Source organism: Leptidea sinapis, chromosome 34 (genome assembly GCF_905404315.1).
Source record: "Leptidea sinapis chromosome 34, ilLepSina1.1, whole genome shotgun sequence".
Lineage (NCBI taxonomy): Eukaryota > Metazoa > Arthropoda > Insecta > Lepidoptera > Pieridae > Leptidea > Leptidea sinapis.
Genome location: NC_066298.1, coordinates 2,258,335 through 2,285,824, shown reverse-complemented (window position 1 = coordinate 2,285,824; position 27,490 = coordinate 2,258,335). Strand labels below are relative to the sequence as shown.

Below are 27,490 nucleotides of genomic sequence, written 5' to 3'. Positions count from 1 at the left end.
AATATTACATCATATTAAACAACACCTTTTGTATTCATGTGAAGATATTGTTTCTTTCTTTGTAAGTATATCTGCAATCGATCTTTCACTAGAATCAGATATTTTGTCAGTTCTCACATTCTCAGCAGTAGCATCTATTCATACCGTCAGTGTTTGGGCATAATAGAGTAACAGTTCTCCACACTTATACACAAATAAGATAAATTTGGAAAAATAACAAATTTGTTAAATACCCCAGGGGCATGCATTGGTTTTCTAGCACTGTAGATCTAGCTAGTCGTAGTTGAGCTTTGGAATATGCAAGCTGGAGAAAGAATTAAGTATTCAGCGTAAGGAGAAAAAATATGAGTCGGTGTTTAGTAGAAGTTTGATTATAAGATAATGGAACTAAATGAAACTAAATTGACTTTAACACTATATTTATTTAAATTGATAACGAGGAAGGCACCGCCTAATTGCCTATATGATTTGCACACCCCTGAAACACCCATAGCAAAAATGTCTGATATATACATATGTCTGATACCATATTTTATAGATCCAATTTAAATATTATTGAGACATCTCTTATATTGCTAAAATTGAAGATTTTCATATACATATAGAAAATTATCAATACTATATTAACTGTATAGTAACCTAGTAAAAGTGTTGGTGGTGCTATGGGTAGAACCATTGACTTTCACCACAAGGACCCCTGTTCGATCCTCGTCTGCCATTTATTCAACACTTTATAGGGTCGGAAACACTTTTATGGTTCCTCTGGTCTTATAAAAGATAATATGGGCTCAGGTGATAATATACCATTAACCACCAACCAATATGCTCATTTGTCCATTCCTTAAAAATACCTATGGATAGGACTCAAATATATCTAAGTTATTTACTTATCTAGCTATAATAGAGGATTTTGAGTTCAATCAAAAATACAGAGAGAGGCATGTTCACTTACCATTGTGAGAGTGTCTAGTGGTATAATCCATAGTTTCTCATAAAAAAAAACTATAACAACCTAATCTCATAATGGATGTAAAGTGTAAACAATATATTATTATATTTTTAAAAGGTATTTTAAGTTGAGCATATCATATTAAAATATGTTTTCTTATCATTAAAATTAATATTTTTTTATGATACAGTACCCAAAGGGTAAACTATGTGAACAATATTTCTAAGTCTCCCCTGTTTGTGTGTGTCTATCACCAGGCTGTATTTCATAAAGTCCAAAAACAATACAGCTGAAACTTACACTATGTGCAATTTAATGACAACAAAGATCCTTGCCAATACAAAATTAAAAATAATAAGTAAAATTAAATTGGTAAATATATTTTATGCTAAATTAATTCAACATGTAGGTAACTATCTAATTATGATAATATATAATATTGTGGTAACTGATGTTAATTCATATTAATTTTTAAAATTAATTTCTACTTCTGTAAGTTGTGGAATTATGGATAATAATTTAATGAAATAGAAATATAAAGTTAATATGAAAATCATACAAATCATTCATTCAACCACAATTATTATTGTAAATAAAGTTAAAACCTCACCTTCAATCTTAGTAGCTCGATATCTCCCTCAAGGGCCAATTTAAGTTGTTTCCAATTAAATGAAGCGCTATTTCTGTATACGTCTAGGGGCCCGCTCGCCAGATTTGGGATAAAATTCAACTCTTCCATTCTTATCTGAAAAGAAAATACTTCACATAACCCTTTATCTATATTTCGCACATGTTTATTTTACTTTAGCTAATATCGTCTATTGATTATTATTAAATTAATAGTTATATTTTATTTAAATATCGAAACAAATTTAAGTTGCTCACCAAATAAGTGAAACAAATTATATAAATCACTGAATAACAATTATATTGACCGGGATGCGCGAGTTTCCAATATCACTAATAAAATAATTTAATATAAATACGTCTGAATCTGCTAACAGACTTTAATTGAGTGTGCTGACTGCTGGACAAGTGCTGAACGCTGGTGCGTTCAAGTGACAGATAACATAACAGATTTCAGTGTTGACTCGATGAGTCTGGTTAAGCCGCCGCCCGCGCCCTTTAAATTCTACTGCAAAGAGCCAAAGAGGATGTTTCGCGCAGAACACTTTACTCTAACGAGATGTTTCTACTGTTCCGATCTGTGTTCTATTCATGTTCGAGATAAAATATTGAATCAAAAATTTCAGAGCCCTCAGCACGAAGCAGTTCACATCATATACTAATTTATATAATGTAACTACTAACTAGTAACTAGGGAGTAGGGGTGGCGATCTGAGATCGGAGAATCGATTTCGTAGGTCAGAATGATTGATTTTTTAAAATTGATATGCAGAATTGAATCGATCCAGTGAATCTATATTTCACCCTTGAAAATCGCCATTCGATTATTATTTTTTTCAAAAACCAATAAAATATTTACAATTAGTTGTTTGTATCCATAATACCCGTTCCGGGTTATGTAAAACCTTGCAAGATGGCTGATGCTTTCCTTCGGACTCCATTTAATAAAAGAAGTTACATTTACGTTCGTATTTTGTACTGGCACGAACAAAAAAACTTTATTTATATCGACTTTCACTCAATAGCCATGATGCATAATATGAATATCATGGTATCATCAGCTGTTCCTTTTGAGCGCCTTTTTCAATTGTCGGCAACATTGCAAGGGATGAGCTGAACCGATAGGATCTGAAAAGACTGGAAAAACTATTATTTTTGAAAATTTTAGATTTTTAATTAAACACATTTTGAAAATAAACATCTTTCTGACTTTGAAAAGTTTCATTGAAAAGTTAATTCAATTAAGTTTTAAAGTTATTATTTTATTTACTTAAAAGTAGAAAAAGGTATAGTTTGGCAACTCTAATCAAGCATCCATTCGTTTCCAGTGTCAACTGTCAAAGTTAAGTTTTTAATTTTGACATTTGGTTGATATCCACTGACAGATGTCAACATTGTAAGATAAAGAAACCTCCACATAAATGTAGAATAATTTTAATATATAGAATATTTTATGTCAAGCTTTCAATACTTTTTAAATACTCACATTAAATATATTGTTACTTTCCTACAATCTATTCTTTAGACTAACCATAAATCTTTGTGTTAGTGTCATAATTTTCCAACAGATGGCAGCACATTTGCTATCATACCAATGGAATATGATTCATAGTAGAGATAGAGATAGTATTCTTCTGTATGTCAGAGTAAGGAAGGTATATTAATGAATATTTGTCATTTGCACACATACAAAGAGAACGAACACAGGTATACATTATGAAAAGAGAACTTGTACAACAACTCGGCTTACTGCTGAGCGGTTGCTTGAATTAATATGCACTTTTCTATCAGATGTAAAATGAACGGGCGGATGTGCTGTCGTGCGCTCGCCTGCTCCGCGTGTTAGTTGTAATATCGATGTTTACTTTTGTGTGATACAAACAAACGAATATTGTTTACGCGATCGTATGAATTTTTGGATATCGGTTATAGAAAAAGATAGTGTTGTGCATGTGTTTTTAAAACGTTAGCACTCACCTCTTGCAGTGATTTCGCTGATAGCTTATTCGACGGCTGGTGCGCGTGATAAACTACGTGTTCGATTTTTGACGGCACGTAATCGCCTAGTGTATGTGATAGTACCATGATGTGGGTTGTGACATAGTGAACGCTGAAGTAAACCCTGACCTCTGGTAAACATGTCTGGGCGATCGGATTGCAGGAAATTCGCACCAAACATCTTCAACAAGAGCAAGTGCACTAATTGCTTCCGGCAGAAAGAGGAGCACAGTGCTGAAGCATTGGAATCTAATCGGGTTAGTTTTAATTTAAATCAACTATCACATTAATACAAATACGTAGCGAAGAAACACAGAGTTGTATCGTTGTGCCAATTATCAACATTCACATGTGCGTTCCGTAAGTGTATGTTTTGTATGTGTGCGTAAGTTCATCTCAGGTGTTGATTGATCTAACGGATTATTTTGGTTGAAAAAACTATAGGTTTGGTTTTAACTTTGAATAATATTTGCCATGGAATAATGGAACTCGAACGTTCATCTCTAGTGTAAACAAACGAACGAAAAAGTACCACTATTTTATCATTATGTAGGTACTTACACTTACAAAACTTTTTCGTTAAATCAATAAATACTTAATATATACATACATTACTTTTGAATATAAAAATATCACATATTATTCCTTCGTGTGTTATGTTTAGTTATCAATTTAAAATTTTAATAATATTATATCCTTCTAAGCTCGTATATCGCTCTCAACATATCTGAATATAGACATTTGTCTCGGTCCTGACTCCTGAACACTTATTTTCCTTTTTCCAGTCGCATTGAACCCTATTAATTATCATGTGAACATCGTTAACGGTGATACAGAAAGATAGAAAAGAAAAGCGAATATATAAATACCTACTATACCCGATTTTGATCGAAAAGTCGTAAAATATAACCACGTATTGCATCAGCTCCTAAGAATTTTAAATATTTACTAGCTAACGCACCACATTGACAAATCAAAAGTGGTCACGAAAAATCGGGTTGTCAGATCGTCTGTATAAAATAAAGCCTGCCAACTAGCGGCTTTATTTTACTCCCTTATTCATAATGGTCCGCTAACTTTAAACAGCCGCTTAGGAGTGTTTTTTCTCATTCTGACTTAGGTCAATAGAAGAAGACAGAGTGAGAATTAGCAATGCTTTAAGTTAGCAGACTATTATGAATAAGGGGGTAGTCTATATAATATGATCCCGTCACTATTGTAAGCTATTAATTACGTCACCGTTGTCTTCGGTTAGGAAGCAGGTACCTAGTCTGAAAGATAAGAAAAGAAACTTATTCCACATAAAATTAAAACAACAAAGTATAAAATTAAATTCAAAGTGGACAGACAGATAAAACTAAAAACAAGTTCAAAATTATGAAACCAAGTTTTTACAGACGACGGCACAGCCGAACCGCGACCATTATAATTTTCTACAGAACAGAAAAAAAAACTACATCTTGTTTGCCCCTGAAAGTAACCAAAGCAGGTAGGTAGGTATTCGTTATAACATTTTTTATAACCAGCTGACCCGGCAAACGGCAAAATAATTGTGTTGCCATATAAATTAAATACCCTGCGCCCGCTCATTGTATTAATAATTGTCATATTATGTAATGCAATGTCATTGACTGAATTGTATTGCGAATTTATATGGATTTTCTCAGGTATTTCTAAGACAAAAACTTAGATTTTTATACGTCTAGATAGACTATGACAGCTATTAAAACGTTGAAAAAAAGTTTAGAACTACTATTTTGAGCAATGCACGCACAACTAACACAGTGTCATACAAATCGCGAGTCAATAAATAAATTAATAAATATATACATATATAAGTGACAGAGTAAAAACTGTACAATATTTTTTTAAATAATACTTGCTGTGTGATCTATAAATCTAATCAAATCAAAATCACATTATTTATGTGTGTCACGGAAATTACATTTATGTGGTGAAAAGCTTACTTTTCTTTTTATCAATACATCATAGCTTTTTAATCCAAAAAAGTATTGAGTACTTAATATATATAAATAAATAGATTTAAGTAATTCTAATTTTGCCTGATTTTTATGCAAGAGTTCCAGGCAACATATACATAATATGCTATGTTACATAACACGCTAAATGCAGATTATAGCACGCACACTAAACTAATATTCTTGGCCTATTTTTATCGGTTATCTATCAGCAAGAGACTATCCAGACGTACAAATTATCTCAGGTCAAAAATATATTTTCCGGATAAGTAATTTAAATTCAAATATTTTTATTCAAAATAGGATGTGAAATCACTTATTGAAAGTCAAAAAACTACCACCCATTCCAAAATGAATGCCTCAGGCCTGAGAAGAATAGGCGCAACAAACTCAGCGGGCTTTTTTTTTCACCAAAAATATGTCCAATAACCAACATACCATATATAAACCTTCACCAAAACACACTGCATCTTGTGGTGCAGACGAAACGAAGGAATAAAACTGGCTCTCCATTTATTAGAATAATTATTAATTATACTTGAGATATAAGTATGTGCCTATATCTAATATCAACAAGGAGCACCTAAGTACTTAACCATATTAATAAAAATATAAATAAAATATTTTAATATTGGGTCTTTTTTAAAGACTTCTTTTATATAAAAAAAATAACTGACCCAGCGAACGTTGTATTGCCGATATTAAAATCGCGATACAAAAGTAACTGTTGATCGTAGATGGGTGAAAATTTAAAGTTGTATGTATTTTTTACTGCTGACTCATAATCAAACAAATTAAAAAAAAAAATCGTGTGGACCACCCTTAACATTTAGGGGGATGAAAAATAGATGTTGTCCGATTCTCAGACCTACCCAATATGCACTCAAAAATTTACTCATGAAATTTTCAAATCGGTCAAGCTGTTTCGGAGGAGTTCAATGTTTAACACCATGACACAAGAATTATATATATTAGAGGAGGTATTATCACCTGTATACTTAATTAGGTTATAGTATCAGAAGGATTTTATTCATTTATTTTTTTTATTGAAGAGGAGGACAAACGAGCGTACCGGTCACCTAATGTTAAGTGATCACCGCCACCCCATTTCTACTGCAATATCTGTAGAAATAAATGTTTTTTTTAATGTCGAATCGTCCTGCAAACATAGCCCAAGCAAGCTAATTCCATAGTTTGTTATCGTGTTTTCAGTTCTCACCTTTTTTTGGTGTTAAGCTTTTTGCTGTAAACGATGTAATATCCATCGACAACAAAAACTGCACCATCCCGTTGCGAGCAGGATGTGCGCGCGCATTGCGTCTTCGGTATCCGTGTCTATGGCTCGATCCAAATATGGCACTGTGTAAACAGACAAGCCAGTTTTTACGTAATATTAGAAAAAAAATAACTACTCGAGCATTTCTCAGCACGCATCTGAGGTTTGAGACGTTTTGTAATAGCCTCAAAGTGGCATGTATGTTTGTTTGTAAGCGACTCATTTGGGCGTGATTTTGACACACAACGGCCAGATTTCGTTCAAACTTCGTAGATTTATCGAGGACCGATGACAATACATTAATTTGCTAAAATTATTCCGTTTTTCAATTTGCAAAATATGATTGCAAACTGACAAAACGGAGAATAAAACGTACCGACTTCATATTAAAGATTTGAAAACCGTAAACAATTTGGTACGTGGCGAACCCCAACGAGTAACGACAGTTCCCAATATTTATTATCGGTTTGTATGAGACAATATTTTAAGTAACCCATGTTCCTATATCAACTTTTTACATTACATATAAAGGTTATGAAAAATTACGAAAATAATTTTTCCACCTATCTTCATCGCAGAGTTTTATGAAAAATAAAAGTTAATATTATCGAGATATTGACCGCAAGAGGCTACTCTCGCGGAATTAATATTGAATCCTTTAATACTTACATCCCGAATGAAGTAATACAAAAATACAAACCGGTTTTAACTATTAACAACCGTTAAATTTAAAACTGTTCCGAGTCTTGGGTGTGGGTGAAATTAACGTAAGCTGTGGCCTAATATATATACACAGAAAACCGTTAAAACTGATATATATAAATATATATATATATATAATATCTCTAACGGTTTTCTGCGATATGTACCTAGTGCCTCCCTCCTATTTTGCTTCTGTCAAAAGTTCGCTGTGTCGGCGCGCATTTGCATTACCGAAGTTAAAACTTTTTTGCCGTAAAATAACACAATATATCATGATGTAGACACATTAATTTTAATTTAAAACAAACATTTGTTTCAATCTTGCATTTTATATACCTAATTACTTGTTGGAAATTTAGGTTTGTAAACAGACAGATACGCTATCTTATCCATAATATCAGTCTTAATCTTGTGATAATAAAGTAATCTCGTGATAAGCCGTAGAAAGCACAGTTTTAAAGCCGGCCCTAAATTGTTTTTAATAATTTAACTCCCAAAAAGTAATGACACTTTTATACGCAAATCCTCATGACAATGCATTTTGTTGAATTGTCAAAGAAAAAAATAAGTGGCTCATTTGCGCTTGTGATTCTTTAGGAAAATAAAAATAAATAAAACATTGAAAAGAGCGCAATAAAAGAATGCTGGGATAGTTTCTTGCGCCGCTTCTTCTCTCTCAGAGCGCCATCTGTTTCCGAAGCGGTAGTAGTATCTAGTAGTTATTACAATGAATGAAAATGACATCGAAAAGAATTCTAAAGGAATCAATTTTGAGAAAATAAATGCCTTTTATTTTATGCCTTTAAATACTTATAGTATTAATTAATAAAATTGTTTTAACGGCTAGTTAAACAAAATAATAATATACAAATAAAATTTGAAAAACAAAATTTTATGAACGATGCGCGACTCGAACACACGATCTCCGGCGTTCCGTGCCGGTGCTCTAACCAACTGAGCCAACCGTTCGAGTAACGCATCGTCATAAAATCTTGTTTGCTTTGTTCAACTCTCAGAATAAGATAATAATATATTAATTTTAATCGACATTATAAAGTACACAATATGCTATAATCTGCATTTAACGTGTTATGTAACATAGCATATTATGTATATGTTGCCTGGAACTCTTGCATAAAATTCATGCAAAATTAGAATATAATTAGTTATATATTAAGAAATACTTTTTTGGATTTAAAAGCTATGATGAATTGATAAAAAGAAAAGTAAGCTTTTCGCTATATAATTGTAATTTCAGTGACTCACATAAATAATATGATTTTGATTTGATTTGATTTATAGATCACACAGCAAGTATTGTTTAAAAAAATATTCAATGTGCAGTTTTTACTCTGTCATATATGCATTTATTTATTTATTGACACACCAACAGCATTACATACAAAACATTAAAAATAATTATGGTCTAATAGGTACATAATCTGGTATGATTGCCAGTTACTGGTGCATACACCACTCTCATTGCAAGACATTAATTTAAATACAAAAAACAGTTCGACCTACAAATTTAACAAGGATTTTAAGCATATATATAGATTTTAAAGTTATATAGGCAAACCCCTTTATATACAGCGGGCCCCAATATTGCATATAATTATAAACACCACCTGCGCAAATTAACCAAAGAGTGTATTACGAATTGTGTTTCACTCGTAAAGTCGAATCATCGATAATGATCGACCCAGTTCAATGACAGGTTGCTTTGTCTCGCTCTAACTTGACTAATTAATATCTCTGTCTAACTCAGGACTACGATATGACAGGCTATGATCTATGTTGGCGCTTGAAATCAGAGTTACTTTAACTACTACTACTTTTATTAAATCTTATATGTACATTATTAAAGAGATAAGTTACAAATTGTTTCACATGGCGAAGAAGCTAACAATAACACCTGAGATATATTTACGCCTGAATTCAAGTTAGCTATCTATATAATACTAGCTGACCCGACAGACGTCGTTCTGTACATAATAAATAAAATACTGTTTTTTTGTGAATTTATCAATAATATTTCATAACACCAAGAATTATTTTGTAAAATATGCTCTCTGTTAATGCCGTTCTGTATTATGTATAGATTATAGAACGTCATTGCTCCCTGTTGTTAACTATAATGAAATTGTTTCACAGCAGAACTGTCAAACCGTGCGTCAATAAATTCTCTCATAGAAAATATGTCCATACAAAACAAATATTGGAAGTAAAAATAATTATGGGTCCCAAATCGAAATAAAAACTATCGTATCTCTCAAGTTGGACTAATTTGCACTCTATGAAGTAATCCCCATTAAAAACTGTTCATTAGTTTAGGAGTCCATCGCGGACAAACAACGTGTCACTTAATTTTTATATATTAAGATATAAAGGAGATTGTATGTTTGTATGTTCCCTAATAACATCTAAACTATTCGACCGATCTCAATGAAATCTTTTGTAATAGATTCGTTGAAGCTCAAGGAAGGTATACATATATAATTAATATGCCAAAACAACGTTTGCCATGTCAGCTAGTAAGTAATAAAGTTACTCCAAATTCAAAATTACTGCTCCCTGTCATGTAATTGTAAAAAGGCATAAAAGGCATTTATTTTCTCAAAATTGATTCCTTTAGAATTCTTTTTGATGTCATTTCTTATACTACTAGATACTACTACCGCTTCGGAAACAAATGGCGCTCTGAGAGAGAAGAAGCGGCGCAAGAAACTCTCCCAGCATTCTTTTTTTTTTGCGCTCTTTTCAATAAAAATATACAATATTGTACAGTCGCTATAAAATAATCACAATCTAGTCCCAGGCTGTCCGATCATTTAGATATTCAGCAGTGGAGTAATAGGATTTACGACAGAGCCATTTTTTATAAAACATTTAAATTTATTTATAGATGGGACTTTATTGTAGAAGTGTATACATTTACCCTTAAAGCTATTATGTATCTTATGAAGCCTACTAGAATTAGTTACAAGCAATCCCTTATTTCTAGTGTTATAATAATGATACAGTGTTATAATATGTATAGTAACAAAGGTAAGATATAAAGACAATATTTTTTTTGGAATAACTTAACATCGCGTTTATTAATAACACAGATAAAATCTAAATGCTAAAAGGTTCAAACAATTTCTTGACATTTCCACTCCTCTAGAGACCAGTGTCAGCTTTACATGAAATATAAACATGCATGCCTATGCAAACGTTTCCTCCTGCCTCGCCAGTACTGCACAACTCAGAAACATCTACAAAATGTAGCACAAAACAACTCGATAAAGCAAAAACTGACAAGATGTCAAAGCCAAGGCCTCGCTTTGAGAATTTCGCAAAATTCCACACGAAAATAGACTCTATTTTTATTGTTATAAATAATATCTGTATGCATAACACGGAAATATCTTCGAATGGCGTGGTAGTCACAATTATCTTGACAAATGTTAGACTAACGAAGCGAGCTGTCGCACAGCGGTCCATATTTGATGCGCCTGCGCAAGGTGACTCGAAAGGTAAGCTAACGATCAATACAATGTGTATGAAAGCCACATTAAGTAGAATGCTAATTTCTTTCTGGTGAAAGTTATTGGTTATTAAACGTGCGTACATCTTCCTGGCGATGGCGTTGGCTTACTGCGTGTGATTTGTTCGTGAGGTTTATCACGAGATGTGATTGCGTGATTGACGGTCGTGTGAAATTGCGACGAGTTATGAATACGCTGGAAAGTCTCGTAATCGGTTACGATGCCGCTCGAATATCTGCATTGAAACAGACGCTTCAATTTTGTGACTACAGATGTCTTCAGATCAACTATTTAAGTCTTTATTTTTGCGTCAAATGGAAGAGGCCAAAGAGTAAACAAAAAATGTAGTATTTTAGTAGAAAGCTGGTGTGTTTTTTTTTTTACATTAATATTAATAGCCTTAGTGCTTAAGTAGGCACTTATTTACTGAACGGTTTATTTTTTGTTGTAAATGTTTTGGTTGCTAATAACGAAGATTCTGTTTTTGGTTTAGCTTATCTATCCACAGATTGTATTATTTGTATGTGTTTTGCAATACTGTACATCTGTGTAAGAAGTCACTTAACTGTGGTCAATATTATAAGCTCTCTGGCTTCATGTCGCTGTCATTCTCCGTAATATTGTATTGTAGTATCTAGTATATTATAAATGACATTAAAAAGAATTCTAAAGGAATCAATTCTGAGCAAATAAATGCCTTTTATGTCTAATAAGAGGCGGGACTGCCTAAATGAAAATTTAAATTTAGTTTAGTATGAAACGTGCAGTGATTTGATATAAGTTTGAAATAGTAGTAATTATAGTATGGTGAATAGCGACAAAGTATAATTCGGCTAAGTTTTAAAGGGAACAGTTGCTTAAAACGTAGTGGATTTCGGCTATCTCCGTTTTTTTACAAGATTATAGCCGTCACATGTCAATGACTGCACGTTTCATACAATTGAGTGAACCACTTTCTTCTCAGAGAGTTTCGCTAGGCTAGTCAGACTTGCACTTGTCCTCTTGCTTGTCGCCGGCATTTAAAATGGGAGTATCAATTGAGCAGCCGGTAATTGATTCCAAAAATTGCCTGTGCGTGGCAAGAAGTGTCTTGCGCGGCTGTAGAATGTCAAATAATAAAAGATTATAGACAAACAGTAATCGATACACCTTCCTATAAGATTTCAACTGTATATCTATTGCGATATAGACAAACGGACAGACAACGGAGTCTGTCGTAACGTTCCCTAAACCTAAATAGCACCAGCGACAGCAATGCATCAAAATAAACCTTTCAACTTAACACTTTGTTACCAATCATAGACACGTAAAAGAGAAAATAGTTTTTCCGCTTTCGCGTCTCGCTTTTGTGGGTCACACACATGTGTTTGTTTAACCAAATTGAAGTTGGCCGGAACAGGTCCGGTGTGTTTTCGTTACGCTGCCGATGCCGCGGCGAGGCGCCAAGCGACCGACCACACATTTGCGGTTAATGCGTAAGCGCTTGACGCTAACGTGCATTTAGTACTTTGACACAGTTTTTGGCTTGTTATACACGCTAAGAAGTGACTTAGTGGCTTAACTGTTTATTTTTAATTTTTTTGGGTTACTAGGTTTAGGTGTGGAAGGTTAAGAGTTCTATTTTTACGTCGTGTGTAATAATAATACGTCTAAAGAAAATACAGTCACATAAATTGCTAAATCTTTTAAAGTGGATTGTGTTATATTTTATAATAAACTCCCAAATGAAATTAAAATGTTACCTATTAAAAAATTTAAATGTATCGTAAAAAATAAAATAACATCTAAGGCCTATTATAATGTGAAAGATTATTTGAATGATAAAGATAGTTGGAATTAATGTTCTAAATTTTGTTAGTGAATATTGTTATACTCATCTGAATGCTATTGTAACTTTTGTACTTCATCCTGACTTGCACTAAATAACTTATAAAGTTTTACAGTGAATAAAGATTTTTTGACTTTGACTTATTGGATGCTATATCGATTATCTCATCTGAAGAATCATTTGCCATATTAATATATCATGCTTTTAGAGCGACAGAATTCTAAGAAAACTGTATGAAAAATCACCTAGTTTAGTTTGTTGCCATATTATTAATTTGGTCAATAAAATGTCTTAAAATTATTTTAACACCTATTATATAAATTGTTAATTTTTTGGGCTCAGTAACCTAGCTGTTTTGTTTTAGAGAGTGTATGCTACTAAAAACCAAGATGGCGACTTACAAAATAAACCGGTTTGTTATAGATTTAGACAATTTAAAAACAGAGTGTACAAAATAGACTGAGATATTCTAAGTATAGCGTTAGATACTTTGGTGTTGATAATTAGGCCCGGCATATTTCTCCCCAATTGTAAACATCTCGTTTGTCATTTAGCGCCGGTTCACACGTGGCACCTTATCACCATTTGGTATTTCGAACCTACGCGATAATTTATTCCGTTGGTACCGAAGCGTGCTCTAAATGGTATCATAAATCTTGACTGACAAACAGCTAGATTTACACTTTGGAGTAAGTGTTTGCTTAATAATTGTGACGCGGTGGCTGTTTGCCTTTTTTCTATAAATAGATCTATCTGCTTTGTGTTATTTCCTCTTGCTGGTGTTATCTGTAGTAAAAATGACAATAAAATTAATAGCGTCAGCTTCAAGCTTTCAAGCCAGATAATTTATACAATAGCAAGTAAATGAACTTCTAATGTAAAAAGTTAATGAGAAATTTAGTATGACTATAATTATTAGCATAGGAATGCCAAAGAGAATTTAAACGCTACGTTCAAGGAATGCTTAGAAACCAAAGAGAAACAGTGTGTGTGTAGCAAAGATTTACATTATACTAGCTTATAGAAAAACAAAGCATGCGAGAGAGAAGAATACGTCTAATGGCGATATAGCAAGATATAAAAGGAAAGCGATTATGTATATTGCTATTGTAACCGATTTTCATTGCCAAGTCGTAAACAGTCAGCCACTCTTTTTATTAGCTCCTTAGTATTTTGAATATTAAACAAATAGCTAACGCACACATTTTACCAATGACAGGCTCCTTTGCACAGGATGCCGGCTAGATTGTGGATACCACAGCGGCGTGAAGCAGTAATGTGTAAGTATTATAGTGTTTCGGTCTGAGAGGCGCCGTAGCTAGTGAAATTACTGGGCAAACGACACTTAAAATCTTATGTCTATCGCAATTGTAGTGCCGCTCAGACTTTTGGTGTTTTTCAAGAATCCTGCCGGACTGCATTGTAATGGGCAGGGCGTATTAATTACAATCAACTGAACGTCCGTCGTGAATGTGTCGTACCTAATTGTCATAAAAAAATTACAAAAAATTGGTAACGGATTATCGGCCTGTCAGGTCGTTTATACGCTAGTGTTCTAAGTCTAAGATGTATCGGGAGGGGAATAAAAATAAAATTGGAGAACAGTATGTGCTGTCATTCGTTCGTTGTATTTGAAAAGTTAATAAAAACATAGATTGACCACAAGGCTTCCAAGGACTTTTGTTGGAATTGATCCCGTTTGTGATTACTTTAAGTTATATATATGAGTGTCGAATGTATTTAGTTTATGGAGATAGCAGGAGCATGGATCAAATTAGATCCCAAAACAAGGAGTGCGTGAGGAATGTGCCGTCGACGTCAGGTGCATTGCCCCCGCGACACGCCTCCGTAACATTTTTCCGAGCACACCAAATACGGATTTGTTCTGTTGATTTTTACGCCAATTACGAAACTGGCAACATTCACTGCAATTAGAATGTCTGCGCTTATGAAATCGAATAGTTTAAAGTAATTATCAAGAATTTTTGAGTGGATTTCTATGTTATCGCGTGAAATATTTTTAATTATGAATGAAGTTATTTGTTTGAAACATTTTAAAATTTTCTTAATTTATCTTGCACTCCAAGGGCTAATAGTACTGTTTCTATGTTAGTAATATAATTTTAAAACCGTAAATAACTTAACTGTTGTCCACTTTTCCTGTTACAAATATAGCAAGGTAGACACGGAGATATATGCATCAGCTTAGTATATGTTTAAGTTTAGACCCATCATTGCAAGTCCACGGTAAATATTATGTATTTCATTATATCTCACTGCAAAACTTCTTCCATAATCTGCAACAATACCAATTAAGATATTACATTTCATCGGTAAGTAGTTTTTAACTACTGTTTATATTACATATACATACATATAGTGTATGACAATTTTTTCACTTTTACAGTCTTAACTTATTGATATTACGATCATTTTGCACACCATTCCTGCATAAATCTGTCAATATCCGAAGCGTTGCAAGCGTACAGAGCAATGTTTGCATAGAGGCGACAGTCGTCTCGCATTGAATTAGCACTTTTATTATTACTATACAAATTTTATTTAGATCTCTTTGCATATTTAAAGACCCGTTGGGTAAAATAAGTAATCCACTAAGGAATTTATATATCTATATAAATATAAAGATAGTATTCATTTGTGCGCACACCACGGAAAAGCATTATTTTGACAGTAAGCGACGAGACGAGCAGGACGTTCAGCTGATGGTAATTGATACGCCATGCCCATAATAATGCAATGCCGCTCAGGATTCTTGAAAAACCCAAAAATTCTGAGCGGCACTACAATTGCACTCGTCACCTTGAGACACAAAATGTTAAGTCTCATTTGGCCAGCAATTTCACTAGCTACGGCGCCCTTCAGACCGAACCATAGTAATGCTTAAACATTACTGCTTCACAGCAGAAAATTAAGACGCACAAACAAGCCGGCATCCAGTGCAAAGGAGCCTCCCACTCGTAAATCTGGATAGATTTCATTTTAGTCTTCTAAGTTTTACCTCAGACACTTGGCCCTTATCTAAATTATTGCGATGTCTTCATTTAATATAAAGTTTTAAGAAACAACGAATTTTATAGGCACTACGCGGACATAGTCGCGGATATCACCTAGTCTTTCACAATAAATAAACAGAACTCAATTCCAAATACTCTCAATTACTGTTTGTTTTCCAATTTCCTATAAGCACGTTTATCTTCGTCCAATAACTGGCTATAAGAAACCCGAGCCACGCCATTAGACTATAACAGTTCCAGTCTGTGGTGACATACCGTTAGCACCACAATGGGTTCCCATTCGCAATATTATGTAGGCCAGCGCAAGAGGTTGCTAGAACAATTAAAGGTCTTTAAACATTAAAGGGAAAACTGCGATTCGTTTGATAGGAAATAAATACCCTTTGAATAGCGGTACGTTACTCTACAGTTAGATTATTAACAAAATTACATTTGGCGATTAAATTTAGTCGTGCGCAATAATTGCAATGCCGCCCAGAATTTTGGGATCAATCAAGACTGCTGAGCGGCACTGCATTGTAATGGGCAGGTATCACTTACCATTAGATTCTTTTTCTCATAAAAAATTTGTAGTCTGTCAACATATAAATAGTTGTCTATTTATGTGACCTGGTCACAATGTGATTTGCTTTTTTGGTTTCCGTCAATATATTCCATATATCCAATATAGCCCAGCAAATTAATCACATGTGGATTTCATACATTTTTTCTGTATGCTAAACCACGTTAGTCATGATTTTCAAACAACTATCCACCTACTGAATTATTATATGATGCCGAAAATGCCACGTAAAGTCGAAAGTCCTTTTATCAATCGCTACCTTAATATTCAGTAATCTTCAAAATGGCAACCAATTATGCCATGGAATGTCGATAGCTTCCGACACTGAGTACGTATACTTAAAATGATTGACAACTATCACTCCTCAATGAGTCATTTGCTAGCAAAACTAATTATTCCGTAAAAATCTTGTGCTTTCTTCTGAATCATGCATTCCTGGTCTACTTTCGGAGATATAAACGTATCCGGGTGTTGACGCATCTTCCTGAAACTTCATCTCGCATAGCAGATCGGTACAGCACTCAGCGTAAAGAATACTGCATGGCAGATCTGTCTTTTTTGCTCCCGTTGGGAAAATTCACACTAAATCTGACGCGTTCAATGGGCCAATAATTAAATATATACATTTATCAAGTCATACCAATGACGTTCTATTTACAAATAAGGACATATCATTTGAAGTGATATTGGAACGGCAAAAGTGTGCTTAAATACAATGTAAGCCCACTTTTCTCCTTAGTCGTGTGTCAACTGTCACTGTCCGAATCAAAGCTGTACCGAATACATATGTGTGTAATAATACGATTGTTTTACATTGCTCCTTATTTACCAAGAATATTTTAAACAACTGGAGTAAATGCGGCAATGTATAAATATAGCAGTAAAAGCTTAGTATGGTGTTATTTATGGTTTGTTCCATATTTCGGCTTTGTTTTTATACGACGTGATTTGTCTCTATGTATAGAACGTCAGTGGGTCATACGATCAACGAAAGACAGGTAAATCCAATACTGAAACCCAAACAAATATAATGGAATAGTCGTTTCATACAACAACGTATTTATAAGGTTTATACATTTTTGGCAACAATCCGCTTCATCTTTTAAACAACTAAGTATTTAATAAAAAGTTCTCAAATAAGAATTGCCTCTTTTAGTTTTAATGTGATATTGCGCGATTTGTTTTATTTTATGTTTTGTTCATACATTGAAATATTTTATAGTTCGTATTGTATAAATTACATTTTAATTGTTTATTATTTTTAAGTTGTTTTAATTTTTGTGTTTTTCTTCAAGTAATATTTTTTAACTAACATGTCAGTTTTTAAAATTACTACTTGCAAAGAATATATTGTATTTTTTTTTCAGTTCTTCTTTATATATATTCATTATGCATGTTGATTTAGCCTGTACGTGAGGTATACAATTTCTATCATAGAATGATTTTTTTATGGAATAGGAGGACAAACGACCGTACGGGTCACCTGTTGTTAAGTGATCACCGCCGTCCACAATCTCTTGCAACACCAGAGGAATCACAGGAGCGTTGCCGGCCTTTAAGGAAGGTGTACGCGCTTTTTTAGAAGGTACCCATGTCGTATCGTCCCGGAAACACCGCACAAGGAAGTTCATTCCACAGCTTTGTAGTACGTGGAAGAAAGCTCCTTGTAAACCGCACTGTGGAGGACCGCCACACATCCAGATGGTGAGGATGATATCCTAACTTGTGGCGTGTCGTGCGAATGTGGAATTCGGCGGCAGGAGCCAGGTTAAATGTGCTTTCGAATAAAATTTAATATTGTAGTTGTATACAAAGTTGGCTTCCCATTTTGCAAATAAATAATATCAATATTAAACATCAACGTGAAAGAATTCTTAACTCGTTTACTTTTTAATAAACAGTTAATCATGCATGCAGCGGAATTGCCATCATCAAATTTTATGAGTGCACCGCGAGTACCCGGCTAAATCGCATTGACCTCTCGATGTCCTTCAGATAATGCCGCAAATTTGTATGACGCACTCCCAGGAAGCTTACTCAGATAAGATTATAGATACAGTTTAATTATTATCAATGTTTGGATTTTGATTATATTGTCTGCATTCGTGACGCGAACTTGGATTGTTTTTCGTTGATTGTAAGTTTTCACTTTGAGAATTAATAAGATCTTCAGTCTCATGCGGGACCCGGTTCAGACCGAAACACATATATGTTTAGTGCTGTTTTTTTATTATAATAAGGGACGAGTCGAGCAGGACGTTCAGCTAATGGTAACTGATACGCCCTTCCCCATAACAGTGCCGCTCAGGAATCTTGAAAAACCTGAAAAATTCTGAGCGGCACTACAACTGCGCACGTCACCTTGAGACATAAGCTGTTAAGTCTTATTTGCCCAGTAATTTCACTAGTTAATTTTTTGAAAATCAAACGAGATGTATCCATAATGTTGATATCAAACACTCCCATATATTTAGTATTAGCAACAGCTTCGCAGCACAAGGCGTGCAATAATAGAATCAAACAAAAAAAAACATCCTGTGAAAGAAAACAAAATCGCTGTGATTGAAGTCGGTCATTAATAAGACACTTCAAAAGCTAGGACTAACCCTTATATTTTGATATATTCTTACCAAAATCAATCACGACATAAAATGAGAACATCACATTTCCCATCAGTTCATTGGACACAAGTAATTAAAACCCAGTATTTACTTCTGTTATCAGTCTTCATGAGTCACAGATCGTTTACATATTCCATATTCATGCACTTGTGGAACTAGGGTTGTCAACGCGTGTTCTTAAATAGAGTACTGTACTCTTTATCTTGTAGTTGTACTTTATAAGTTATAATCTTATATCTTCTTACATAAACCGACTTTTTTGGTACTACTTTTTTAAACTAACTGGTTGTAATGTAATGCCAAAAAACTCAAGTCTTTCTGTACGCAGCCATAATAAGTCATGCCTAAATATAAAGTGACGACCCATATAGCCGAATTAGTGACCCTGACTACTAAGGTAGAGGTCCCAGGTCCGAATCCCGGTAGGTGCAATCATCTATATGATAAACTTCCTGTCTGTTCACGTATAGATGTTTGTTTCCTAGTGATGGATGTTAATATGTATGTATTTATGTATGTTGAAGTAAGTATATTGTAATAAATATATCGTTGTCTTGTACAGGCTATGCCTAGTTGATAGCATGATAATTTGTGTAAAAGTGTGTCAATATTATTATTTAAAAAAAAAGTCAATGTGAGAAGAAACATTTTTTTAACCTATTTGATTTAAACATACTGTAATTTTCGACAGTTGACAACCCTATATGGAACGTCTGATAGTAACTAACATAGAAATAATTAATACATTAAGCGCCATTCTCACGATTGCCGTGTGTCTGTGCTGTATGGAGACGTCGTTACCTACAATAGTTATTGGACTGGCGATGACATAGAAAAAACATGTTTAAATTCAGTACTGTTTAAATAACAACATGCAAGAAATCTTGCTTTATGCAGCACTGAGGTATTTATAGATTAAAAATTTGCACGCTTAATCATCTTTGTAAGTTGTAAAGTACCGTAGTTACGTATTATATATACAGGCTGATTTTTTTAAGTGGGCGTCTTAAAGGAGTCTCGGGCTCGTCTACTGCATTAAAAATCGGTATTCCTGCTTAGAGTCGAACCCGACGATTTTGAAATAAAAATATACCCTGTATTATTACACCATTTGATAGTGTCGCTAATAAGGATCTAGTTCTAAGACGTTATAACATACAGGAAACTAAGGGAATGAGCTCATTTTTAACTTTATTTTTGATGTTCAAAATTATGACCAAGTGTCTGTTTTTCAATACATAGCTGGATTCGACGTCTTAAGGGCTGTATTGCATTCAGGTTAACATTTGTGATACAATTAACTATTGTATTATTTTCTTTACTTCCTTCACTTCTTCTGGTAAAAAAACTAGTGAAACACACACAAATTGATATCATATGTACCTACGATAATAATTTCAATAATTTCTCGTTGTGGTTGTCTGTGCAGTGTGTAAGCAATAGCGGTTCTCGTAGCAGGACAGCGGACATACTTCATCGATTTTATCAATTTATTCGATACTTTGCTGTTGCCCGCGACGTCTTCCACGTAGTTGCTATATAGCACTAAAAATACACCACGTCTGCAACAAGTATGATAATATACGACTTATATGCTCCTACCCGACCTCTTACATACAGACAGAAATTCTATAAACTGACGACCTGTATAGCCGAGTGGTAAGCGATCCTACCTACTAAGCTAGAGGTCCCGGGTTCGAATCCCGGTAGGTGCAAGCATTTATATGATGAATATGGATGTTTGTTTCCGAGTCATGGATGTTTAAATGTATTTATATATGTTTAAGTAAGAATATTGTATTAAATATATCGTTGTCTTGTAACCTTTAACACAGGCTTAACTTGGAGCAAGATAATTTATGTAAAAAGTGTGTCAATATTATTATTATTATAAACTATATTTTGTTATGGTACTTCGGTTTGATGAACGCGCACCAACTATTCTTTTGAAAATGTAATGTGCACTTTTTACTTTACCTGTGGCTTTTAATATATTAGAAAAAAGTTTATCCATTTTACAACGACAAGGTGTGATTAAAAAACAAAAAAAAATCCATAAGCCTATATTTATTCTGTGTAGGCGTTTACATTTTATGACAGCTACTGTTAATAATATATAAACTTGTGTAAAGATATAACGATATCCTGATTTGCAGTAATCCAACTAAATACTTATGCTAATATATGTCTATAAATATCTAGGAACGGTATATGCAACTGTCCGTTTACCTCTCAATATAGACACAGACGCTAGCCCTTCCAGAAACGCTTAAGTAAAACGATCCAGTGTTTCTGCAGGAATTTTGATGTAAACTTTAACATTACTGTAGGCCTTGTCACAAATTAGCGGTAAACGAAAGTATTGCGCAGATTTACAGTTGGATGATCCTGCTTAGCTTTGATCGTCGCCCCGCGCCCTTTACCCAGTGAGATCGTTTTACACTTGCCACAGAATAAAGATTACTAATGCAGAAGGTTCACCTAGGTCACTCCCTCTAAGAAATAGTTTTTATTAATAATTGTGGGCTCAAAAAATACAATCGATGAAAACAATGGGCGGCTCCTTTGCACGGGATGCCGGCTAGATTGTGGGTAGCACAACGGCACCTTATTCCTCCGTGAGGTGGTAATTTATTTCGGTCTGAAGGGCGCCGTAGCTAGTGAAATTAATGGACACATGAGACTTAACATCTTATGTCTAAATGTGACGAGCGCAATTGTAGTGCCGCTCAGAATTTTTGACTTTTTTCCTGAAGAATCCTGAGCGGCGCTCAATTGTAATGGGCAGGCGTATCAATTACCATGACCGTGAACGTCCTTCTCGTCTCGTCCCTTATATTCATAAAAAAATATATATTTATTAGAAACAACCGCTTATGTTCTGCTTAAGTGCAGAGAGGTGGCAAACTATAATGCGAAGCACTTAGGCTCACCAGGCGCTGTTTGAGAACTCTTCGCCAAATCTAAGAAGTTAGGAAGTCTCCTAGAGGATCTTGGCTGGTTTGAGTATCCTCCGCGAAATAAGCGCATGTGACGTCGAGTTGTGGAAACCATCTGTGGGAAAAAAAGGAGGGATATTCTTTCGTACCTAAAGCGCGCAGTGACACTCGCCTGCTTTTTTTAATTGAAAATAAGGGACGAGATAAGCAGGACGTTCGACTGATGGTAGTTGACACGCCCTGCCCATTAAAATGCAGTGCCGCTCAGGATTAATGAAATAGCCAAAAATTCTGAGCGGCACTTCAATTGCGCTCGCTTCACCTAGAGACATTTGCCCAGTAATTTCACTAGCTACGGCGCGATTTAGGCCTCCCACTGGTGATTTTGCCCATGCAGTGATAATGCTTAAGATGAGTGACAGGGCTTTTACTAAACTAAAGATTTTTAATCATAAATAGTTCCTACGTTTGATCGTATCAGCATTGGACTCTTTCCTTTAAGTTTCTTGACACTTTTATCTACTATGGGCCATAGATTTAATGTATTTTGAGTTGCGCAACCTGATTTTGAAACTTGCAATTAGTATTCATCAATTCACAGATTTTACTTTTCAAAAGTGAAAAGTTTTTGAAAAGTGCTTTGTACTTCATAGATAAACTCTTCGATGATAGTGTTATGAGCGTTGTCAGAATGCTGTTTAATATACTGGTTCGAACTAGAATTAAAATATTAGCTATACATAACGTGAGAAACATTTTCCTTTAAGAAAGTACGGCTAGCATATAAATCAATTATTGTAATCGAAATTGTTTGGAACTAGAGGCACGAGTTTCTATCGCTAAATCATGATATCCAAAAATATAATGATAGGTTCATTGCTTTCGGCGCCAGCGCAGAAAGAGCTGCGAGAATGTTTAATTAGGAAGCAATTTAACTAGAATACATAAAGTGGCCTCGGGCGGCACTAAATTAGGACTCAATTGATCGATAGTTCCTCGAAACAGGGTTGCCATTTTGCAAACCAAAACTTTCTTTTTATTAATATTTGAGTTTAATGAAGAGCTTAATATCGTTTTTATTATGACCGAGCTGTGATTATATCACAATAAAATTTTTTTTTCGAGATTAAAAGTGTTCAAGATAGAAAACCCCGTCCTTATACATTTTTTATTCAAAATATGATTTTTAAATCAGTCATCGTATTTCAAAATCTACCAGCCATTCGAAAACATGCCATCGACTTGAAAGAAACGGGCACAATTTTTTATTTAATTAATTTGTAATTGATTCATTTAATTTTTATTTAATTAATTATTTTATTTATTATAACATTTATATTTTGTTACACACTCATATTTGCTGATTTTTCTGGGATCATGATGATTACAATTATTACTAACAAAGCTAGGTAGGTAATATAGAATTCTGTGTATTTAAAGTGGGATTTTGATCGGAGGTCTATATAAAAAAAAAAACACCAAACACTTGCAACTCAGTAATGGATTCTTATTATACCCTATACGATAGATCTCCAAGAGTTCGAATATGACATAACATAGATATGCAATCTTGAGTTAGTACTGAGTAACGATTATAGCTTAGATTATTTATATGTCTAGATAGACTGTGACAGCTGTGAAAACGTTAAAAAAAATTGAGCTTAGAACTATAAATTTTGAGCAATTCACGCACACTAACACAAAGTGTCATACAAATCGCGAGTGTAAGACGTAGCTAGTCACGCACACTAGCTAATATTCTTGGCCTGTTTTTTCTGTAAGGATTTTTGATTAATAGGTAATATATTAACGTGACCTTAGGTGTGATAGTGCTTAAACATTATGAAAAAATTACAAATAACATTTATATTCAAAAGAGACTAAATAAACACGCCGATAATACCGTCCCAATGCGTCTCATTAAATATAACTAAGCAGGAATTCACATAATAAGATAAAGAAAGGATTACATTTAAATAAATTAAAATTGTCTTTTAAATTCTTTTTATTGCTTCGATCTACTTAAATACAAGTCTCGCTTTATGACACATTTCCTTTAAACGATATCGATGTCAACCCTAATTTCGATCCAGTTTGATTTTAATTGGTTATTGTATTCGCGCGCTTAGAATGAGATAGATGGAGTCTGAGATTTAAGTAACAATGACATTGTGTACGATATTTTCTCTTTTTATTCAATAGAAGGATTTTTATAGTGTTGCAACGTTAATCGTTCTTAATCATGAATGATATTAAGCAGCTTTCAAAAACGCGGTTCAGAGCGTGAATTCTAAAAATATAATCAGTGTTCGTTCCTAATAAAAAACAGGGTTAAACATTGTTCCAAGTGTTTTGTTTATATTTCAGGCAGAATTGTACATGAATTGAATTAATTTTTTTTTGCAGTAAGGGACGAGATGAGCAGTACGTTCAGCTGATGGTAATTGATACGCTCCGCCCATTATAATACAGTGCCCCACAATTGCGCTCATCACCTTGAGACATACGATGTTAAGTCTCATTTGCCCAGTAATTTCACTAGCTACGGCGCCCTTCAGACCGAAACACAATAATATTTACGCATTACTGCGTCACAACAGAAATAGGCGCTGTTGTGGTGCCCACAATCTAGCCGGCATCATAAATAATGAAATAATAAATGAAATAAATTTAAATCACCAACATACGGTTCATCACAATTATTTGCATTGTAAATAGTAGTTGTAAAAAAAATCAGTGATTTTCGCTCTGTCTTCGTTACCTAACTCTTCATTTTATTATTAAATGATCTGTGCTTGTAACGGAAATAAAACCACTTCAAGTGACTGTTATAGTTTTAATGTATTATTATCTTACATTTACATTGGTTTAAGATAATTTGTCGTAAAATGTTATTGATATTATATAATACGGTATTGCATCAATAGCAAGCTAGTCATATTTTCAAGTGGTCTTAGGACTAAGCATGAACTGAAACAACATAATATCACCACGGACTTGTAAAAAATAAGGACTCCGTGTCACCTTACATAACAGTGTAGCACCAAAACAAGCCGTTTAAATGTGTAAATACATAGTCCCACGCATACACTTACACTACCACAGGCCGATAGGCGACAATTATAAGAATTGTCATCATCTGTGACAGATCAGTTTGCGTCTCAATAAAATATTTTAAAAATGCCGTCGTGCGTTGTTAAAAAGTGTAAAAACGATATTTTATAAGTATTTATGGCCATATATGATTATTTAAGGGAGAAAAATTGTGGAACTAGTATCCCCCGTAACCGCACACACACTAGCATAATGGTGCTCCACTTGTTAATATCACATTATTTTTATATTTCATATTGTTAAAATATTTTTGTTGTAGTTGTCTTAATTACGTACGAAATATTATATACGATATGTATGAAAGTATATTTCACAGAACACTTTTCTATACTTATAGACACACCCCCTTATTCATAATGGTCCGCTAACTTAAAACAGCCGCTAAGGAGTGTTTTTTCTCATTCTCACTTAGGTCAATAGAAGAAGACAGAGTTAGAATTAGCAATGCTTTAAGTTAGCAGACTATTATGAATAAGGGGGTTAGAAAATATTCTAAATAATTTATGTGATGTTGAAAGGGCAGGGGTGTCGTTCTACGTACTCAGGACATCTGGCAAAAATGCCTTATAGCTGATTTTGAAAAATTTTGTTGCTTAAGTATTTTCATATTAATTCATTGTATCAATAGGCTAAATCATGCTTTTTTTCTCATTTGCCATATCGGTCAGAAAAGTTCAAATTCTAACATTTTTATCGTCTATGTTTGAGTATATAGTTATAGAGAATAATATTGAAGCATTCGCTGGGTGGTAGTTAATGGAAGAAGCAAAATATTCAATATGAGTCACGTAAACATTGCCGCAGTACAAACGAGTTTCTGATAAAATTATCAGGAGGTATTCGTGTTGTATTTCGAGACGAGTCTCTCCATTGTCTTGGATAGAAACATCAACAATCAACATCGTTTGAATACTGTCGTCTCGTGTCACAGCACAGTTATAATAGTTGGTTAGTTCAGTGTTAAAATTGGCCAAATTGCTTTCTCAAATTAGAACACGCATATAAATAATATCACTTTATAGAGCTGTCGCTTACCGAATTGATAACAAAATTTTATAATTGCGAGTACGCAGGGGCGTGCATTGGTTTTCTAGCAAGGTAGACACTGTGGATCTAACAAGTCGTAGTAGAGCTTTGGAATAAGCAAATATTGCTTTTCGTAGGTATTTTGCATTGAGCGTAAGGAAAATTTTTATGAGTGGGTGTTCAATAGAAGTTTGGTAACAAAATAACGGACTAACCAAATTAAACAAAACGAACTTTAACTCTTGTGCTATATTTGTTTAGGTTCTTAACGAGGTAGGCACTGCCTAATTGCCTATATCATATGCACTCCCCTGCTGGTATGTTTAAAACTTTTTATACAAATTTCGAACAATATTAAGGGTCACTCTATATATAATAATATAATATTAGGGCCTTCATTTGGGGCCGAAGTTTGCATGCACTTATCTTTCTTCACTTGTGGAAAATCACTTATCACTGTGAGTTCAAAAAGTTGTAAGAATCAAATTTAATTTTCATTCGAAAAGAGGACTATTTGTTGCTTGAATGTAATAAATGCTGTGTAGTTGTAGGTTTCGACATTTAAAATATTTGCCTAAATTAATGAGTTGTGATATGAATTAAATTTTTTCAACAGTATAAAATCTTTTCGCCAAAGTAGCATTTACAATTTGTAACTATTTTATTTTAGTTTGCAAATGAGCGAGTTTTGGTAACATTGGTCCTATAGTAAGGAAGTTCGAAGGTACTTCCACTTGTCCTAACTATTCCGTGGTACATTGGTAAATCGGTACATAAGTTTATTATTTACTAGCTGACGCGGCAAACTTTGTTTTGCCATATAAATTATTTTGTAGAGTTAGACCGTTTCTTGGTCATTGCAACATTACTTTATTTTTCTACAATTAAAGATTTTTTCTAAAATAAACGCCTAGCCTAAGTTACTCCTTATTACATCAGCTACCTGCCAATAAAAATCCCGTCAAAATCGGTCCAGCCATTTCAGAGATTAGCCGGAACAAACAGACAGACAGACAAAAATAGAAAAAAAAAATATTTCGGTGTATGTACCGTAAATATATTCGTATACATGTTGTAAAAAACGGTTATTTCAATAATATTACAGACACTCGAATTTTATTTATATAAATACGTATGCATAACATATTCGAAATCGTTTTCTGCTCTGTGACATCGAAGTTTACTGAGTATAGGTTGTCAATGTAAACAAATGAAAGTAAACAATGATTGTTACGAGTAACATTGAAGTGATCTTACTGTAGATACATACAACCAATGTGTATACATATTATAGTACATTATTA

The 27,490-nt window shown here is 33.8% G+C and overlaps 2 protein-coding genes across 4 annotated transcripts in view; one reads left to right on the top strand and one right to left on the bottom strand.

Moving 5' to 3' along the window:
• The window catches only part of LOC126974926 (peroxisomal acyl-coenzyme A oxidase 3-like), a 36,431-nt gene extending 34,429 nt beyond the window's left edge, over window positions 1-2,002 (bottom strand). Inside the window, exons 1-2 of one of the 2 annotated variants that reach the window (XM_050822672.1) lie at window positions 1,835-2,002; window positions 1,560-1,694 (exon numbers count right to left, since the gene is read on the bottom strand). In XM_050822672.1, coding sequence (XP_050678629.1) covers window positions 1,560-1,688 — 129 coding nt within the window. In that variant the 5' untranslated portion in view covers window positions 1,689-1,694; window positions 1,835-2,002. The remainder of the gene's footprint in view (window positions 1-1,559; window positions 1,695-1,834) is intronic. The other variant, XM_050822670.1, reaches the window with a different exon arrangement.
• A 1,322-nt stretch (window positions 2,003-3,324) lies between these two features.
• Window positions 3,325-27,490, top strand: part of LOC126974903 (protein outspread) — a 304,871-nt gene continuing 280,705 nt past the window's right edge. For both annotated transcript variants that reach the window (XM_050822624.1, XM_050822623.1), the window contains exon 1: window positions 3,325-3,831. In XM_050822624.1, the coding sequence (XP_050678581.1) occupies window positions 3,715-3,831 (117 nt within the window). In that variant the 5' untranslated portion in view covers window positions 3,325-3,714. The remainder of the gene's footprint in view (window positions 3,832-27,490) is intronic.